Below are 18,905 nucleotides of genomic sequence, written 5' to 3'. Positions count from 1 at the left end.
TTTGCTAAGTCATGCTTTCTTCAAATGAATTCATACAACCCGCAACTAGATTAGTATGTTGATCTTAAAATTTCAGTGATAAAAATTTTCCCCTCATTTCCAAGTTTTTAGGAGATATCTCAGTTTGTTTTGAAAATGAATCTTCATCTCTAGAGTGATAAAAGTAAAAAGATTGGGATAGTATCACTTCAGTAAGGGTTCACAGCCCTAAAACTCCATAATCTTTTTCTAAGCTTCACTATAAATGGATATGTGTAACCCCTAATCCATCTTACTAAAGCTGATTAGCCTCTCTGATCTTCACAAGGAGCAAGGAAACAGATGTGACCAAGCAAATTTCTACAAACTTTGAGATAATGTCAGCATATATTGGCTGCACTGGTAAAGGAGAAATAGATCCCTGAGATGCCACTGTCCCAGACATGACAATGTCATTAACAAAATGAGTGTTTAGAACAAGGATTCTCTAGTATTTAATCAGCTTTGTTAGAGGAATTGTTTATATATGTAATTGGTACAAGAAATTCAAGATTGCATAGTGTTGAGACTTCTGGAAACATGCTAAGTTTGTCCTCTTCAATTTCAAGGGAGGCATGTGTATGTTTAATTGCAATACGTTAGAAAATATTCATAGTTTATTTTGGAGGGAGGTAAAAAGAAACCACCTGTAAATTCTAGTTTCTGTTGAAAAACAAAAACACTGAAAGAAGCCAGTAGGCTATTGAAAACTAGTAGATCCTCCAATGTGTGGAATCCCAGAATATCAGAATTTTGAAGGACCCTGGATGTCTTCCAGTTCACGACTTTCCTGAGTCATAAATCTGTTACAGTCTTAACATTAATCCAGGCTTCTTAAATATTTTAAGTGGTGGAACACACTACCTCTTAGGGCAAATTTCTAATTTTGGTAAATCTTAATAAAGTCTTTGTTAGATTGAATTGAATTGTGTTTTCTGCCATCATGATTGATCATAATTGTTAGACTGATCACATTTTTTCCTGTAGGTATAGTTTAATTTTAATTTTTTTTAAGCATTGTAGTTGATGACATTTTTAAATTTTTTATTTAGCTTGTAACACTTCAAGAAGCAAAACTGCTGCTAAACGAAGATGATTACCTTATTAAAGCCGTATATGACTACTGGGTGAGAAAACGTAAAAACTGCAGGGGACCATCCCTCATTCCTCAGATAAAACAAGAGAAAAGAGATGGCTCTACCAACAATGACCCTTATGTTGCCTTTCGGAGGAGAACAGAGAAAATGCAAACTCGAAAGGTAATATGCTCTAGTAGGTCTGTGTCTTACTAGAGCATGGACTTGAGGATATGGGGAGGGGGAAGGGTGAGCTGTGACAAAGCGAGAGAGAGGCAGGGGCATATATACACTACCAAACGTAAGGTAGATGGCTAGTGGGAAGCAGCCGCATAGCACAGGCAGATCAGCTCTGTGCTTTGTGTCCACCTAGAGGGGTGGGATAGGGAGGGTGGGAAGGAGGGAGACGCAAGAAGGAAGAGATATGGGAACATATGTATATGTATAACTGATTCACTTTGTTATAAAGCAGTAACTAACACAGCATTGTAAAGCAATTTACTCCAATAAAGATGTTTAAAAAAAAAAAGAAAGGTAATATGCAAATTAGATTTAATTGAATGTACCTTGATAGTATTTAAGACCAATATTTTTTTTTTTGCTGATAGCTTGAGTAATTTTCAGTAATTCGAATATAAAGAGAAGCTAATGACATTGTTGAACTTTATGTTAGAAAGCCTGCTATTCAGTAGCTTCTATCCCCCAGTTGTTTGCAATGTTTATTTAATACCTATGGGCTTTATAAATCTATTGGTTATACCATTTTAGGCTTGCAGTTGAAGTGATGTGAGGAAATTCGTGTTAGGAGGAAAACTCTGAAGTTTTGAATTCTTCAGTAAACTGTACATTCTATACATATCCTCTGTTTGGGAAGCTTAAGAGTTCCTTTGAAACCATATTCTAAATCATGCATGTGAAAATGAACTCTACTCCCTCTAACTACTGTGGGGTCATGGGAAGTTGGAAAAGGTTCATTTTCAAGCCTGTTCTGCTAGCAGTAGCAAGTAACACAATGGAACCTTTTTCTCCTTTTCTGAGTTGTCGGTTGTGTCAGATTTCGAATTGACAAACTTGTCCTAATCTGGCTTTCAGAAGCAAGATGAGCCAGAATTTTAAGAGAAATGGGGTCTCAGGCTGTGAAATGATACGGTGTAGAAGAAAGCATTATTTCAGACTGGTAGTCTCTGCCTTCCATTTCTCATAATTAACAGTAAACATCAGACATGGTAACACATTCTCTAACATTGCAGAATATTAGGAGCATATAAATGTAAAAACCATGAGGAATTATAATTGGAGGCAAAGCATTTTCTGTGGATTCCTGTTTCTCCTGAATAAGAATGCTTTCTCATTCTCTTGAATGCTTGTCCTTGTCAGCTGTTAATATAACAGCTGTGAAGCATAACAGCTGCCAGGGATAGTACATTTTAGGGGAAACTTCCCTACTGGTTAACAACCAGAGTTTTTATAACTCTTTCTTGGATTTCCCAAATGTATATGACATTCCCTAACCCAGACTGAATTTTCAATTTGGTGTTTTGGTTCTTAGCTAAGGAAATATTAGATATTTCTTGAAGATTTAGTGCCTTGTTTAGAAAAGACTATAATGAGATAAGTTTGTAAATACAGTAAAGCTTTATAAATGTGGACATGAGGAAAGAGAGGTTTATCTGAATTATTGAAAAAATCTGAACTTCCAGTTACTTTTTAAAAGAAATGTAATTGATTCAGATGTATTGCAAAAGATAGAGCAATGTCTTTTGAAGGAAAAGTACTGTTGGGCTTCTTATAGTGAACAGGTATGAAGTACTTAAAATTATCAGTATTTATTGACATATAAACAATATTCCAAATGTTTAAATATGTTTTATTCTTAAATAGGTTAAATCACTATTTTCTAACCGGTGTGTTTTGAGAATTGCTAGAAATAGGTTCCTGTGTTTAGGCATTTCTCCATTGTGTAATAACTAGGCCAGCATTTTCCTGACACTCTGATTCCTACCCTTTCTCTTACCTGTTATTTTCATCTTCCTCTCCAAGGTGGTATATTTTCTTTTCCAGTGGTATTTTTATTCCTCTCTGTTTTCAGTTATGGGACCAAAAACTATTCCCCTTCATGTACACTCTTGCTGCTTAGAAATGTCTATGAGTTTTAAAATGAGAAAGTTAGGAAAGGAATCAAGAGTGGCCACCCTAGGTGTTCAGGAGGTGGTCAGGCATTGAGATATGCAAAAATGAATACCAGCTAACAGAGGTCCTCTGCTTCCTTTTCTGTTCCCACAAACATAAAAACATTTATATAGCTGATGCAAAGGCTAGAGTAAAGGACTTCTGAAATATTTGCTTGGAAGTCTATAATTTAATTTTAATCATTAAACTAATGTTTAGTTTGGGAGTGCTTAAGTGCTTTAGGACATTCTCAAATGACATGGTGTTAAGGTACCAGCATGTCTGAGTGCACTGACTGGGAAGTCTTGAATCAGCATATACGTTTATATGTTTAACCCCATAGGTAAAACTGTTAGCGTTTGTGCCTTCTCTCCTCCCTCTGTATGGCAAGATAGTTGGGAGAGGAAACTTCCAGGGTAGTGGTTCTCAGTCTGGCTGCACATAACAATCACTCGTGAATGAGCCTTGGTTTAAAAAGATCTATAGTTAACTCTAAATTACAGCAGTTTGAAAACCACTTCCCTATAGATTTGGCAGTTGGTCAGAACTATAATATGTAACTGGAATAAGAAGACAGGAATTTGCTCCAAGCAGAGACAGTTGTGAAGGGTGAAGGGAATTGAGTAGATTTGAATATAGGGATTAGGCCCATCTTAAAAGCACAGAAAAGATGTCAGTATGAACTTACAGTTTTTAATGTTGATATAGCTAGAAATAGATACAGATCTATGCATGGGTATGTACATAAATATATTACAGGCTTATTTCCTAGCTCTGTTTGCTGAGAGGGTATAGAAGCAATTACAGTAGCATGTAAATCTTGATTTTAAATACCATTTTCTGTTAAAGGGAACCAGGACTCCTTAGAAAAATGGTTGATTTTAGGTCTGGTGCTAGGAAAGCATAAAGATAAGCTTGGAACATTCTGCTTTGCCAGAATATAAGAATGTGATTGAAGAATGTTGGAGCCATGTTAGAAGGCCTCAGGAGCCAGCTTAAAGGGTGACCCTGCTGATCAGATGTGGGCAAGTTTGTATGTCAAAATAAGGAGAGTAATGGATTATAACCCATAAAGTAACCCATGAGTCTATACTGATATAAATGGATGGATGGATAGATGGATAAGTAGATGATTGATTGATTGATTGATTGATTGATAGATGAAAGAGAACACTTTTCCTTACCATAGATTTCCAACTTATAAATGTCAGTGGAATGATGGAGTTCAAAAATCACCATTTGGCAACCACCATAGTAGCAATTGTTTCTGGCAAAAGTTAGAATTAATGGAAGCTAAACTGATGGGGGAAATTTGATGAGAAACAAGATGCTTATGTAAGTCCCACAGCATATTTTTTAATTAAAAAAGGAAAAATACTAATTTGACTAGAGAAATCTGGCAAACACCATCTTAATCAAGTGATCAAAGCATCAGCAGTAATGGGACAAATAGGTATCATTTAACTCCTGATATGCTGAGTGAGAGACACAGTATCTCTTCTGTGATGGTCCTACCAAAAGTTTACAACATGAATTTAATTGTGGAAAAACATCAAAGAAACCCAAATTGAGGAACATTCTACAAAAATAAGTGGCTTCTGCTCTTTGAAACTATCAAGGTTATGATCACCATAGAAAGACAGAGGAACTATTCCAAATTATAGGAGAGTAAAGAGACATGACAGCTAAATGCAATTTTAATCCTGAATCGGGTCCTAGACCAGGAAAAAGAATTTATTATTATTAATGAATTTTAATAATAAAGTGATTATTGTCCCATTAATGTCCTTTATAGCAACATTATATAAATATATAAAATATGTATATAACTATTTCTTGCTGTGAAGGACATTAATGGGACAATTGGTGAAATATGAATAAAGTCAGTAAGTTAAGTTATAGTTTTTATATCAATGTTAATTTTCTGATGTCGATAATGGTACTGTGATTGTGTAAGAGATTATCATTGTAGAAAATATATATTAAAGTGTTTAGGGGATAAATGAGCATTATATCTTCAACTTTTCTCAAAAAATATTTAAAACACCATTGCTAATAGTTTATGTATGTGTGTATGTGTTTATATATATACATGTTTATGTGTCTTAGTTCATTTGAGCTGTTGTAACGAGAATACATTAGACTGGGTGGCTTAAACAGCAAACATTTATTTCTCAGTTCTGGAGGTTGGGAAGTCCAAGATCCAGGTACCATCAGATTTGGTGACTATTGAGGGACCACTTTCTGTTTCATAGATGGTCCTCTTGCTGTGTCCTCACATGGCAGATGGGGCAAGAGATCTCTCTGGGGTCTCTTAGGGTACTAATCTATTCTACAGGACTCCCAAAGGCCTTACCTCCAAATAAAAATCACATTGGAGAGTTAGGATTTCAACATATGAGTTATCAGAAGATGCAAACATTCGGTCCATAACAATGTGTATGTACATACATACACAGATACATACATAAAGAGAGATACATAAAGCAAGTGTAAAATATTAACCTTTGGAGAATCTGAATGAAGATATATGGGAATTCTTTATACTTTCTTTGTAACTTTTTTGTAATCTGAAATTATTTCACAATAAAAGGTTACAAAGTAGAGCAGAAAGGGCAGGACTGGGGTAAAGAAAAATTAGGAACACTAGTTATTTGGGCCTAAAGAGAGCGGGAAATGAATGAGTAAGAAAGGAGAGAAGCATACAGTCCAAGAGGAACCCTTAGTGAAAAGGAGGACAATTTTAAAAGGTTCTGGTGCACTTTTGGTTCAGCTGCTATTATTATTCATCTTTTGAATCTGTATATCTCTCATTCTTATTAGACTTTAAGCCTTTTGAGCATAGGGGACATGTGCAATTCTTTGTACAGAGTGAGCACTTTTAATATTTGCTCTTGGTAATGTTAGTTTTTTTTTCATTCGGAAGGTATTATTGCTGCCTGGTTACAAAAAAATATTTGCTTAATACCATGCTTTAGATTTTTGCCTTTTCTCACATAGTACTGCTGAAGGGGAAAAAAGATTGATTTCCTTTGGATAAGATAAAAGGATGATTTATTAACATAGTGTTTTTTAATATTTGGTATGCACTACCTTAATGGGACTTAGTTTAGGTAATGTTTTATAGGTGATGGTTAATTTTCAAATACAAGTAACTATACACAAAAGGAAAAAAGGAAAACTTTGAATCTTTCTCAAGTTTTATTTTCTCTTTTATAATCCTCCAGTATGAAACCTGGCTTTCTTTGTGTTCTTTCTAATGTCATATTGCTTTATTAAGTCAGGTATGGAAAGCTTGCTTAAATGCAGTCTGTCTAGACATATAGAATGAGGGGTGGTAGTGGTCTATTTTAAAACAAATAGTTCCATGCCTAATATAAAGTAAGTATTCTGTGGATATTTGATTGAACAAACTTTTTTTATTAACAGTTACTTTTATATGCAAATGATGCTCCTAATTACAATTGAGCCTTCTCTAGTTATGATAGGACTTTCACCTGTGAGTTAGTTCAAGTTACTTCTTACAGTTCAAAGTAAGAACTTCTAATGAAATTCAGACTTTTCACTGGATGTCTTTTCTACTCTGCAATGAGGTGTTACTACACTGAAGCATGATCATTCGATTCCTTGAGATCCTTTATATCCTATAATCAGTTTTATATCTGAGTTTCTGAAGTGAAGCTTTGCCTGTCATTATGAATGTTTACACTGTAGTGTATTGAACTGTCCAGCCCCCAAATAAGCCTCTCATTTTAGCTATTTTTAGGTAACCTTGATTTGACAACTGTTTCTGTCATTGCAAAATACCTTGTAACAATATGAAAAGACTTCATTTTTCTGATATAGTAGGTTTTGTTTCAGACAGACTTTAAAAATTTTGTTTACATTGGAATTACCCCTTCTATATCATTCCATCTTTTCAATAGCTGGCAACATTTTTTTTAATATTTATTGAGATATTTGCTTATACTTCTATTTTCAGAGTTAAATAGGTTCTCTTAATGTAGTTGCTTTTTAGATGATTTTTTAACATTTTGCTTTTATAGAATGAATTTGGGTCTGATAAGATTTTGTTGAATGAAGCTGGAAATGTGGACAATTGGATTTATTCTTCTAAACTTGTTATTTTCAATAGAATCGTAAGAATGATGAAGCCTCTTATGAAAAGATGTTGAAACTGAGACGAGAGTTTAGTAGAGCCATAACAATTTTGGAAATGATTAAAAGAAGAGAGAAAACAAAACGAGAATTATTGCACTTAACATTAGAAGTTGTGGAAAAAAGGTAACATTGCTACTATTACAAACCAGTAACAGCTTTAGTCAAATGATAGACAAAATGTAACCAAATTTAAGCTTTATAACAACTGAAATTGATTATATAACAAAATCTACATTTTTTGAAAATTGTGATTACTACTTTTTTGTTTTAAAAATCCGATTAAGTTACAAGTTTGGGTTGCAAATTTGGGGGATATTTTTGTGTGTAGTGTAGATCCTCTGTTATATGTAATTTTTTGTTGTTGTTGCAGAATCATTGAGTTGTATTTAGAAAAGAAGTTAGAGATCATTTTGTCCAATTCTCTATTAAAGTTTCTATTATTTGAAAGATATTATTTGAGAGATATAAATGTTTATTTGATTTTATTTTCTGATTAGTTAGGAAATACTTGTTTCATTGCATTTTGAAAATGTATTCTCTGATGTAATCATCCTTTTCCTACATAATTAAGTAGACTGTGCTAAACCTAACAAAATTTTGTGTGTTTGCTGAGGTAAGCATTCTAAACATCACTTCCTAGTGCTTGAAAATATAAAATATATGAGGATTCCGTCTTCTGTGTCCCTTAGAGATTAGGTGGGTGGGGGTGGGGGATGGTTTTGTTTTTACTAAATCCCAAATATGGGCTTCTTTATTCCCGTAAGTTTTCTCTCTTAAGAATAATCTGATTGGGCTTCCCTGGTGGTGCAGTGGTTGAGAGTCCGCCTGCCGATGCAGGGGACACGGGTTCGTGCCCCGGTCCGGGAAGATCCCACACACTGCGGAGCGGCTGGGCCCGTGAGCCATGGCCGCTGAGCCTGCGCGTCCACTCCGCGATGGGAGAGGCAACAACAGTGAGAGGCCCGCGTACCACAAAAAAAAAAAGAATAATCTGATTAATTGTTGGCTCTGTTTGATTAGTTGTGTTCCAAGTAAATGAGGTATCATTGGTTTTTTATTTCTTTTTGATTTTTAAACTGTAACATTTTCTTATATATTATTTCCTTTTCAAGATATCATTTGGGAGACTATGGTGGTGAAATCCTTAATGAAGTGAAGATCAGTAGATCAGAAAAAGAGTTATATGCCACTCCAGCAACTCATCATAATGGAAATCATCACAAAGTCCAAGAATGTAAAACTAAGGTGAATATCTTCTGGGGAGAAGCATGTATGGTAGTATTGATCAGACAGTTGTTTTCTGAAGTTGTCTTATAATAGTTTGGTTAAGGAAGAAAGTTATTAACATGCTTGAGTTCCTACTTTTTGCCAAGCACTTTGCTAGGATTTTTTATACACACGTTGATTCATTAATCCTTATAACTTCCCTTTGAGATAGATTTTTACCTCTGTGTGACTTCCAGATCATAAAGTTGTTAAGTGGCAGATTCAAAATTTGAGTCTAGGTCTAACATCAAAGACAGTGTGCTTTCAACTATGCTGTCTGCTTCTTTATAGAATATGGGTAATTAAAGCTTAGTTATTATCACGAGGCTTAGCAAATCCTGCATCATAGTGGCAGGCATCAAAATCTAAAATTAAAGCTTTCCTCATTGAGACTATTGGAAGTTAGTTATTCTTTTTGTCATCACCATTGCCATAACCAGCATTTATCAGTTGCTATCTATCTTGACTTGAAAAAGTCCTATAACTTCTGGATCACAGTTTCTTCCTAATAAAGAGCACTAGTAATTACTTTAGTTTCTTAGACTGAAGAATTATATTTATTCATTATTCACTGTTCCAAGTGAATATTAAAGTATTCAGTTGAGAAATACAAAAATTAATAAAACCTTTAAGGAGCTTAGATTTTAAAAAGAAACAGGTTGTTGGCTGAGCATTTAGCCAGTAGAGCTGTACTGTGTAGCAAGATTTTAAAAGTGACTTAGGGTGTTTGTGGAAAATTCATCTTTTAAAAATGTGCACAATCCTCACTTTTCATGAGTTCATTCCTAAAGGTCAAGGAAGAATGTGGAGCAGGAAGACTCCTCCATTATTCAACTCATAGCAATTCAAACAGCAACGTTCTTTCTTATTAATCACAGGCATCTAGCCCACCTACCCTTTAAATCACACTTGCTTCGCCATAAACAATACAATAAATGTCATTTTGTACATTATTTTAAAAAATCCTTTTTATATAAATCAGTGCTTTTCCAAGGCATATTATTGGTAGGCGTAGAATATGAAAATCTCAACCCCAAATTACTGACAGAATCAGCCCTTGTTATATATTGATTCTTATTTTAGATCATCTTTAAGATTAAACACCCACCCTATTTAAATATTAATTTTAGAAATATGGTTGCATCCATTGTTGCTCTACCCTATTTCACATAGTTAACTATATTTCCTTTGTCACACATCCCACCTTAAAATATAAGTAGTTTCTGAGAAGTTGAGGGTTTCTTTTTGATGTCATAGCTACATCCATTGTATGAAACCATTTATATCTCAGTAACTTGGCATTTAAGCAACATTATCATCATGTGTAACATTTTTGACCCTAAAGTAGTTTTTACAAAAATCTGAGCTACACAGGGAAAGGTATAACTTCCTCAATATTTTTACACTTTCATATTGCTTGTACTTTGATGCTTAGAACAGTCATTTTCAAACTTTTTAAAGTAGTAGATCTCTATTTATTAAAAGAATGCCAAGGGCTTCCCTGGTGGCTCAGTGGTTGAGAGTCCGCCTGCCGATGCAGGGGACATGGGTTCGTGCCCCGGTCCGGGAGGATCCCACATGCCGCGGAGCAGCTGGGCCTGTGAACCATGGCCGCTGAGCCTGCACATCTGGAGCCTGTGCTCTGCAACGGGAGAGGCCACGGCAGTGAGAGGCCTGCGTACTGCAAAAAAAAAAGAATGGCAATATGTTAAAACAGAAACAGAGCTGCTCTGTTGAGGAGAGGTGGGTGCTAGAACCCACCCCATCAGTTAGTCTCTTTGCCAGATGGCCTCTCACATACCACCATTGAACTCTGGGGTACCTGAGAACAGTTTGATTATTGTTCAGTTGAGGCAGTAATTATTCATTTGAAAAAGTGAAGTTTTTTTCCTAATTAATAAGCTTATCTGTCTCAAAAAAGTTACCCCACATGTAGACATTTTTAAAAATTGGAAATGAGCATAGAAATGAATTTATGAATTTATAATCTAATTCAAGTCATTTTAAAAATAAAAATAGTTGTTAATTTTCATCATTAGATTTAAATTAAATTAAAATATAATTTAAATACTTTTAAAATGCTAGATTGCATAATAGAACAATTTTTAAAAATCATTAACATCTTAAAGTATGATAACAATGTAAAAAGTAAATTTAAGTGTCATAATTATTTTTCACTGTAATTTGTGAAAGCAAAACATTTTTCAGTTTATGGTCACATAATAATTTTTGCATATTAAAACCAGAAAGTAAAATCACCTCTGGGGTAAAAATGTATGTTTTTTAAAGAGCAGTATAGTTTTTCGTGCTTTCTAAAATGATTTTCATTTCTTCCTTTTGGGGGAAAAATCGTCATGTAAACAGCACCCGCATCATTTGTCTTTGAAAGAAGAGGCTTCTGATGTGGTTCGTCAAAAGAAGAAGTACCCAAAGAAGCCTAAAGCAGAGGCTTTGCTAGCGTCTCAGCAACCCGCTCCTGAGACACTGCCTGTGATCAATAAGAGTGACATTAAGCAGTATGACTTTCACAGCTCAGATGAAGATGAATTTCCACAGGTGCTTGTTTTAAAACTATTTTAAAGACATTTTCTTCTACTCTTTTATATTGCTATATTTTAAAACATAATTGACATCTTAGAGTTTTGATTCTTGCTTTCTTCACCTAACGTTATGACATAAACAGTTTCCACGTTATTTATGTTAGTTACTGAAATGGTATTTGCTTCTGTTATTTTCTGTCAGTTGAATAAAGTTTATTCTGTTGTGAAGCATTTAGGTGGTTTTCAGCTTTCCCTTTTATAAAAATTAGCATCTCTGCCTCTTCCCTCTGTATTTAAAATAGATTATTAGAAATGGAATTCCTGAACTAAAGATTATAAATATTTTAAGACATTTAATACATCATTGTAAATATTCACCAACAATAATTCCACCAGCATTGTATTTTACAACTTTTAATGTAAATTCTGCTAATTTGTTTGGCAATAACTATTTGATTCTAAAGAAAATTTAGAACTGGTTCAAGTTTTAACTTGTGAAAATAATTATTTGGTTATATTACAACAGTTTTATAGCAAAATGTTTGCAGTTTAAAAATCTTAATTTTTGTTTCATATGTGCTATCTTTAAAACAAGACCTTATTTTATATATTAAAGGATCAATTTAAAACATATATTGTTTAGCACCTGATCTAGCAATGCCCTTTTTTTCTTTTCCGTATGTTGTAGGCAACCTAAAGAGAGTACTGTGTCAAGTTTTATCATATTTTAACATTTTGACTTACTTGATTTAAAAAACATTTTTTTTTTAACCAACCTGACAGATATGTTTGGAAGCAAGACAGTTCATAAAACACCTTGTTGTTGTAACTATTTAAAATCTGGAGTTTACATAAAACTTGTCCCCTTTGGCTAGATTATATTAGTTTTTATTCTTTGGTAGATGATTTAGTTTTTCTACCCCAGATAATATTTTAGCATTCATACGCGTTGTAACAAATGCACAAAAATGTGTTTAATTTCGTATGCCCTTAAAAAGCACTTAAATGAAATCATTTATTAAAATTGTCAGAGGATCATGTAGTTAGACTCAGGCAGGGCTTTGAATAGTCATGGGACATTGATTAGATGACATTTGAAGGAATGAGAGAACAAACAGTAGGTCTTTCCCAGGTAGAAGATGTAGGGAAGGGCTCAAGGCAGAGAAAACAGCATATTAGAGGGAACTGCTAGCAGTTTGGCATTGCTGGAGCATAAAACACAAAGGGGAAGAGAGGTGAACGGAATGATGCCTGGAGTAGTAGTCAGATGGCAAATGGCCTCTATCGACATTGTATATACTGGGAAGTTCTTAAAATAATTTTAAGTAAGAAATGACATAGTTAGATAAATGCATTTATAAAAGCCAGTAAAGTTTTGCTATACACTCCCAGCCCTTTAAGAATGATGCCAGGGGGATACTATGTCCAGTAGAAACTTTTCCCTTATTGCTAGAATCAGTCCATCCATCCTGATAGACACACTCAGCATACTAGTCATATACTCCTCATCTATTAAGGGATCTTCATTTCTGTTCTAAATTCATATGTTTATTCATATAGTCCCCATTCCCACATGAAATTGCATTTCAAAACTTTTAGGTTCCTCTGAGTCCTTATACTAGGTCTTTGACAACATTAATTTTTATAATGGTATCCCCCTGTTGCTAAACTGTAGGTAGGCATGTGTTGGACATTATTCAGTGAGGCAGCTATTTAGAATGTAGTTCTTACAAAATCAGGATTTTATTGCTAAAAAGATAATTAAAATAATATATGCTGCTTCTTTGTCCAATAAACAAGAACAAAGGAATAGGGAGCCTTAAGAGAACAAGCATTTTAACCAGACTTCTCCAACTGATTTGCAGCAGAGCAGAATAAAAACCCAGTCTCTTCTCGATCATGCTTCTGATTCTCCTAACATCAGCTCTGTCTTCCTATGTCTCAGACCAAATCCTGGAATCCCCTCCTGGGGTAGTCAGGAGGAAGGGATGCAAAAAATTTCTGAGGCTTTGTGACATTTCCTGTATATATTTTAAAAGAGGTAGACGATTTGTAAAGGAATCAAAGTGTAAAATTCACATTTGGGATTTCCTTTCAAATTTCAGGTTTGGGTTTGGTTCCCCAGGAAGAAGAATTAGCCCCAGCTTACTATTTCTGTGTCTCCCCCATAGTGTTGGTGGAGGTATATTGGAACCTCAAACAAATGCCTTTCTCCCCTGGATGACCCTGCTCAGTGGTAATTACCACAGTTTGGAAATAATGTGGAGAAAGCATTTTTCCTCTCAAAATAGGAAGAGAGGGATTCGTGAGGTAATTTGCAAGTAAATATGGTTGAGTCAGCGTTGTCAGAAAAAGAGATGTACTCCAAAGTGAAATTGTGAGACAACTGAAACTTAAGTACTAAAACTTTTTTTTTTTAATTTTAACCATTATGGGTAGAAATTTATCTAGACCATATTATTTCCCTGCCATATCAGAGTATATTTGTATTTCATTTAATCTGTTTTTGATGACATTTATAAAGTTTGCTGTTGTATAATATATCAGTGCTGCCCTAGAGGTCCACTTAGATTATGTAGGGATATTTGACCTAGTATCACTTGGTCCTATGCTTTTTAATATGTGACAGCTTTTTGAAAGTCTTTTCTTTTGCTGTCAGGTGGTGGGCTTAGTACTTCTCTCTGCAGCCAGTCTGCTTACCTTTTAGCAGGTCCTCTTTCCTCTTCTGATTCTCTGCTTCTGATCTGCTAAATTTAAAAAGTGATTTATAAAAATGAGGGGAAATAAGAGACTCCCTTTGAGTGAAATGTATGACCTTTTTGGCTTTTGGGGATGGGAGGCTATTCATAAACCTTTTTTATCTTCCTAGTTTTGGGCTTTATTATAGAGAAATAAAGTTATTGTGTAAAAACATCTCTACTTATAGGTGAAGCATAACTATTATTACAAAGTATTTATGGCCACATATAATATTTACAAAATGTAAATGGGATATATAAAAACCATACTAATTCTTTTTAAGCCTATAACCCTTGCATGTTCAGAAACAGTTAAGCAATAATACCATGTGAACTTACCTGCAAGAACCAGTCCATTAAGAATAATGATTTTTAACCATAGAAAAATTTTGCTAATCTTTCAGTGTTTTGGGGAATTCACTGCTTACTGTATGTAATATAGGAGTGATTCACTGTTTGTGATCAGATTCTAATTTTAGACCATTACAAAGATTGTTGACTTTTGATAACTCCTAAATGGAATGCTTCATGCCTCTTTTTCTAGGTACCGTCCCCAGTATCAGAACCCGAAGAAGAAAATGATCCTGATGGTCCCTGTGCTTTCAGGAGGCGGGCAGGATGCCAGTATTATGCTGTAAGAACTTTATTTTTTGTGGTGTTTTTGTGAACTGGAATTAACAGGTAACTCATGTCAAGGTGACTTAGTCTTGATCTAAAAATGGGAAGTCAGTCAGCATTTTTTATTTAATATCCCCTATGCAGATACCAGTAAAAGATGCTCGAAGGTACTGAGTCCTTTCAAAGGAGATCAGAACCCTTTATTTGGAAATTGATAACTGTTCAAATTTTAGAAGTCTAGCTCACTTTGGGCTTTAACTATAACTTCAGCAGTTACGACAGCTACTCACTATGTCATTGCTGGAGTTAGGTGAGCCCAGAATCTCTATTGGAACCCTAGATGGATGATGAGTGTTTATTGAAATTTACTTTTGGGCAAGCCCATCTTTTCCATACAAACCCAGTAAGTATCAAACATAAAGGAATCATTTTTAAACCTCCCCCATGGCAATATATTGTCAAATAATTATATTCATAACTTTTTATCCCACTTAGAAAATGCTTTGTGCTGTTAAGTCAACTTTTGGTGCATATTATATCAAGGAATGACCCTCACTTCCAGATGCTAAGGTTTCAAGTAAGGTGTAACGATGGAGTAGTGAGGATGGCTCTCATATATGGCTTTTGGAGACCTTTTGTCTTGTTGCATTATGGTAAACATATACACTTATAGCTTTTTCAGCGGTGTGTGTGTGTGTGTGTGTGTGTGTGTGTGTGTGTGTGTGTGTGTATTTAATGTAGGAGAGGTGTAGAGAGTTGTTTATAAGTTATGTGTTTGAGAAAAAGGAGACAGAAAGTGGTAACATAGAAAAATAGAATGCTAGAAGAAATAGGAAAGCAAAGAGATGGACTGTATGTTCTTACAAGTAAAGAGGAAGTATGAATTTGACCCATGCATACCTTCTTGAAGTGCAATTTTTACTCCAAAAAATTTCCTTCTAGTTTATCTCTGTAGGAAGTCTATAAATTACTAACTTCATTATCTCTACTTTTCTACATAAATGTTAAAAGCCACATTATTCTTTAAAGATATATTTCTTTTAAAATATAATATTGTCTTGTAGTCATAAACTAAATTTAGTTTGAGTTATTTTGGTGAGTGAACTTTTAAGTCAGTTTTGTAGAATTTTACCTGGTTAATATTTAAACCCTAATTTTAAAGTTTTATATCTAAATTTTTTTTTTTTTTAATTTTATTTATTTTTGCTGTGTTGGGTCTTCGTTTCTGTGCGAGGGCTTCCTCTAGCTGTGGCAAGTGGGGGCCACTCTTCATCGCGGTGCGCGGGCCTCTCACTATCGCGGCCTCTCTTGTTGTGGAGCACAGGCTCCAGATGCGCAGGCTCAGTAGTTGTGGCTCACGGGCCTAGTTGCTCCGTGGCATGTGGGATCCTCCCAGACCAGGGCTCGAACCCGTGTCCCCTGCATTAGCAGGCAGATTCTCAACCGCTGCGCCACCAGGGAAGCCCTTATATCTAAATTTTAATTGCTCTGCTAATGCTGTAGTTACTTTATTTTTATCATGATTTAACTTTTCTTCATTTCAGAATCATTCCATGAGTTTTTTATTTTATTTTATTTTTATTTTTTTATTTTTTTTGCAGCCTCGTTTGGACCAAACTAACCATTCGTTTGAAAATTCAGAATTGGTAGATTTGGATAAGTTGAGATACAGGCATTGCCTTACAATGCTCACAGTCCCGAGAAGATGTATAGGATTTGCAAGGAGGCGAATTGGCAGAGGTGGAAGGTAAACTATTTGTTTTGACCTGGTTTTTGTTTACAAGCTGGAAGGGAGGATATAAAGAAAATGTTGTTAAGTTCTTCTAGGTAATATTTGGCTTTATATTGCTTTTCAGGGTCATAATGGACCGGATATCCACAGAACATGACCCAGTCCTGAAACAGATAGACCCTGAAATGCTGAATGGTTTTTCAAGCGCTTCCCAAACTATAGACTTTTCTTCTAATTTCTCTCGGACCAATGCTTCCAGTAAACATTGTGAAAATAGACTGTCCCTTTCTGAAATATTAAGCAATATCAGATCATGTCGACTACAGTGTTTCCAGCCAAGGCTACTAAATTTACAGGACAGTGATAGTGAAGAATGTACCTCAAGAAAACCAGGGCAGACTGTGAACAATAAAAGAGTTTCTGCAGCATCTGTAGCTTTATTGAACACCAGCAAGAATGGTATATCAGGTAAGTTGTCACTTTGTTAAAAGTATATCCTCTTCTCCTTAATATTTCATTATCCACTAAATAGGCTCTCAGGGTGAATTTTGAAGGTTTATTTTCATGAACCTACCGAGGAAAGGAACTTTATCTTAACCTATTACATTTTTTTTCCAACCTAAGAAACTAAATTCTATTATTGTAGTTCACATTTTAACCAAAATGTCCTAACTGATACCTATAAAACCACTGGCTTGTATTTTGAATGTGTGTGCCTGGTATGGTGAATGTGTAGGCACAATGCATAGGGAATTCCCTATGGGCAAAGTGGTTATAAGCTGCAGTCAGATCATCATAGCACAATACTCTCTGCTTTTGTTAAAGAAAATTTTCATTTTATTATATTAACTTTGCTTAAATGCAAGCATTGTTTCTCAGGAGTACCATTAAAAGTTTTCTTTCTGAAAAATGATTTTTAAAGAGGTTCCCTATGAATAGTTGTAATTTTGGTCTGATAACTTACCTCTCTAATTGAGATTGGAAAGTTTTTTTCCTCTTAAGAGACATTGTATTCAAATTAATATACATAGGCATTGTAAAATAATGTATAACATCTAGAGGATCTAAAATGTAATTTTGATTTGTTTTCTTCTGTGGATAGTCTTCTCTTTATCACATGTATGCAAGTATGTATAATTTATAAATGTCTTTGTAATGTATACATTGCAAAAAAAATGCGTGGTATCCAGAGGCAAAGCTAGATGTGGCTTGACTTGTACTGTTGATATTCTTTCTTTCTCTAAAATGTATATATTTCTAAATTATTTCCTAGATGGTGCATTTTAGTATATGCAAAATTGTGATGTTAAACATCTTCAAAGTGATTTTAAATCATTTTAGGTTGACATTTGGTCTGAATAGTGTTCCGTCTTTCTTAATTACTGAACTGTTTATTTTCAAACTTGACTTAGACATTTATCTATTTAAAGGTTGTTATGGAAAATTGGATTTGTTTGAATGATTGGAAGGTGGCATATCATTTCTCCAAATTAGTTGGTTAATTTTCTCCCAAACGAATTTAGGTAAGGAAAATGGCATCCCGTTATATAAAGTTAATGAGTCTGTGAAGTTTAATGACCTTTTGAAGCTCAAATGGATAAATACCTATTATGACTTCAGGTTGCAGGATTCTTAGAAATCTAAAAATAGTAGGAAGTTGACGAATATTAGGTCAAATCTTTTTTTGAGCCAACTCTAAGACATTGTTCAAATTATTTAACTTAACTGGAATTCTTGTACCAAAAATTACTCACAATAGTTTTTGCCAAAAAGTGAGTTTAAAAACATCATATATAGGCATTTATAATTAAATTTGACCATAGATTGAAGTTTTTCTCTACCAATGAATACCATAACAAAAAAGTGATTTTAATATGTTCCTTCTTAAGTTGAATATGGCCAAATATTTGCAGCTTTCTACTGTACATTCCTACACTCCAGATCTATGTGACTCGACTGTTTTCCAGAAAATGTTTGTTGCACATGTTATTGTATCATCAGTACTCTATATGTATGGATTCAGAATGTAACATAAATAATTCCATACAGTCAGTTCTAGAATTTTATGACACTACCATATATCAGCATAAAATAAGCATTTAAAGTATTATTTTAGGCATGCATGCACTTCTCAGGGAACTTAAATCACAAATATGCAATGCTAACATCGTAGATAATAAGACTTTTTTTTATTTTTGCCTTTCCCCTACCATCAGAAAAAAAATAGTAGTTTTGGTCTGTGTAATTTTTCCTGCCTTATGTTTATGTGTGTTATGTAATGGTACTGTGTCTCAACTTAGTACCATTTCTTTCTTCCCTTAAAAAAGTTCAAGGTTTAAGCAACAGCTAAGCTACGTTAGAATCAATGTTTTAGAGTCAGGTCTTTCAAATATGTATTTAATTATTTATTACTAGAGTAAAGGATTTTGTTCAAGTTTTTTTCTCTGCTAACTATGACCCTCTAGTCATTGAGGCCACAAGGTGTTTTGTTTTTAACAAATTTCTTTTGTTTCAAAATATTAGGCACGGTGTATAAATTCATAATGAAACAAGTCTTTTTTTTTTTTTTTTTTTTTTTTTTTTTTTT

The 18,905-nt window shown here is 34.3% G+C and overlaps 1 protein-coding gene across 1 annotated transcript in view; it reads left to right on the top strand.

Annotated features, from left to right (window-relative positions):
• The window catches only part of EPC2 (enhancer of polycomb 2), a 109,634-nt gene that overhangs the window by 78,746 nt on the left and 11,983 nt on the right, over positions 1-18,905 (top strand). The window contains exons 4-10 of the mRNA XM_007454549.1: positions 1,071-1,277; positions 7,399-7,547; positions 8,537-8,669; positions 11,055-11,246; positions 14,513-14,602; positions 16,188-16,333; positions 16,443-16,786. Of these exons, the coding sequence (XP_007454611.1) occupies positions 1,071-1,277; positions 7,399-7,547; positions 8,537-8,669; positions 11,055-11,246; positions 14,513-14,602; positions 16,188-16,333; positions 16,443-16,786 (1,261 nt within the window). The remainder of the gene's footprint in view (positions 1-1,070; positions 1,278-7,398; positions 7,548-8,536; positions 8,670-11,054; positions 11,247-14,512; positions 14,603-16,187; positions 16,334-16,442; positions 16,787-18,905) is intronic.

This window comes from Lipotes vexillifer, unplaced genomic scaffold (genome assembly GCF_000442215.2).
Source record: "Lipotes vexillifer unplaced genomic scaffold, Lipotes_vexillifer_v1.1 scaffold335, whole genome shotgun sequence".
In the NCBI taxonomy this organism is placed as follows: domain Eukaryota; kingdom Metazoa; phylum Chordata; class Mammalia; order Artiodactyla; family Lipotidae; genus Lipotes; species Lipotes vexillifer.
The sequence above is the reverse complement of the archived record's forward strand: the minus strand, read 5'-3'. Positions and strand labels throughout refer to the sequence as shown.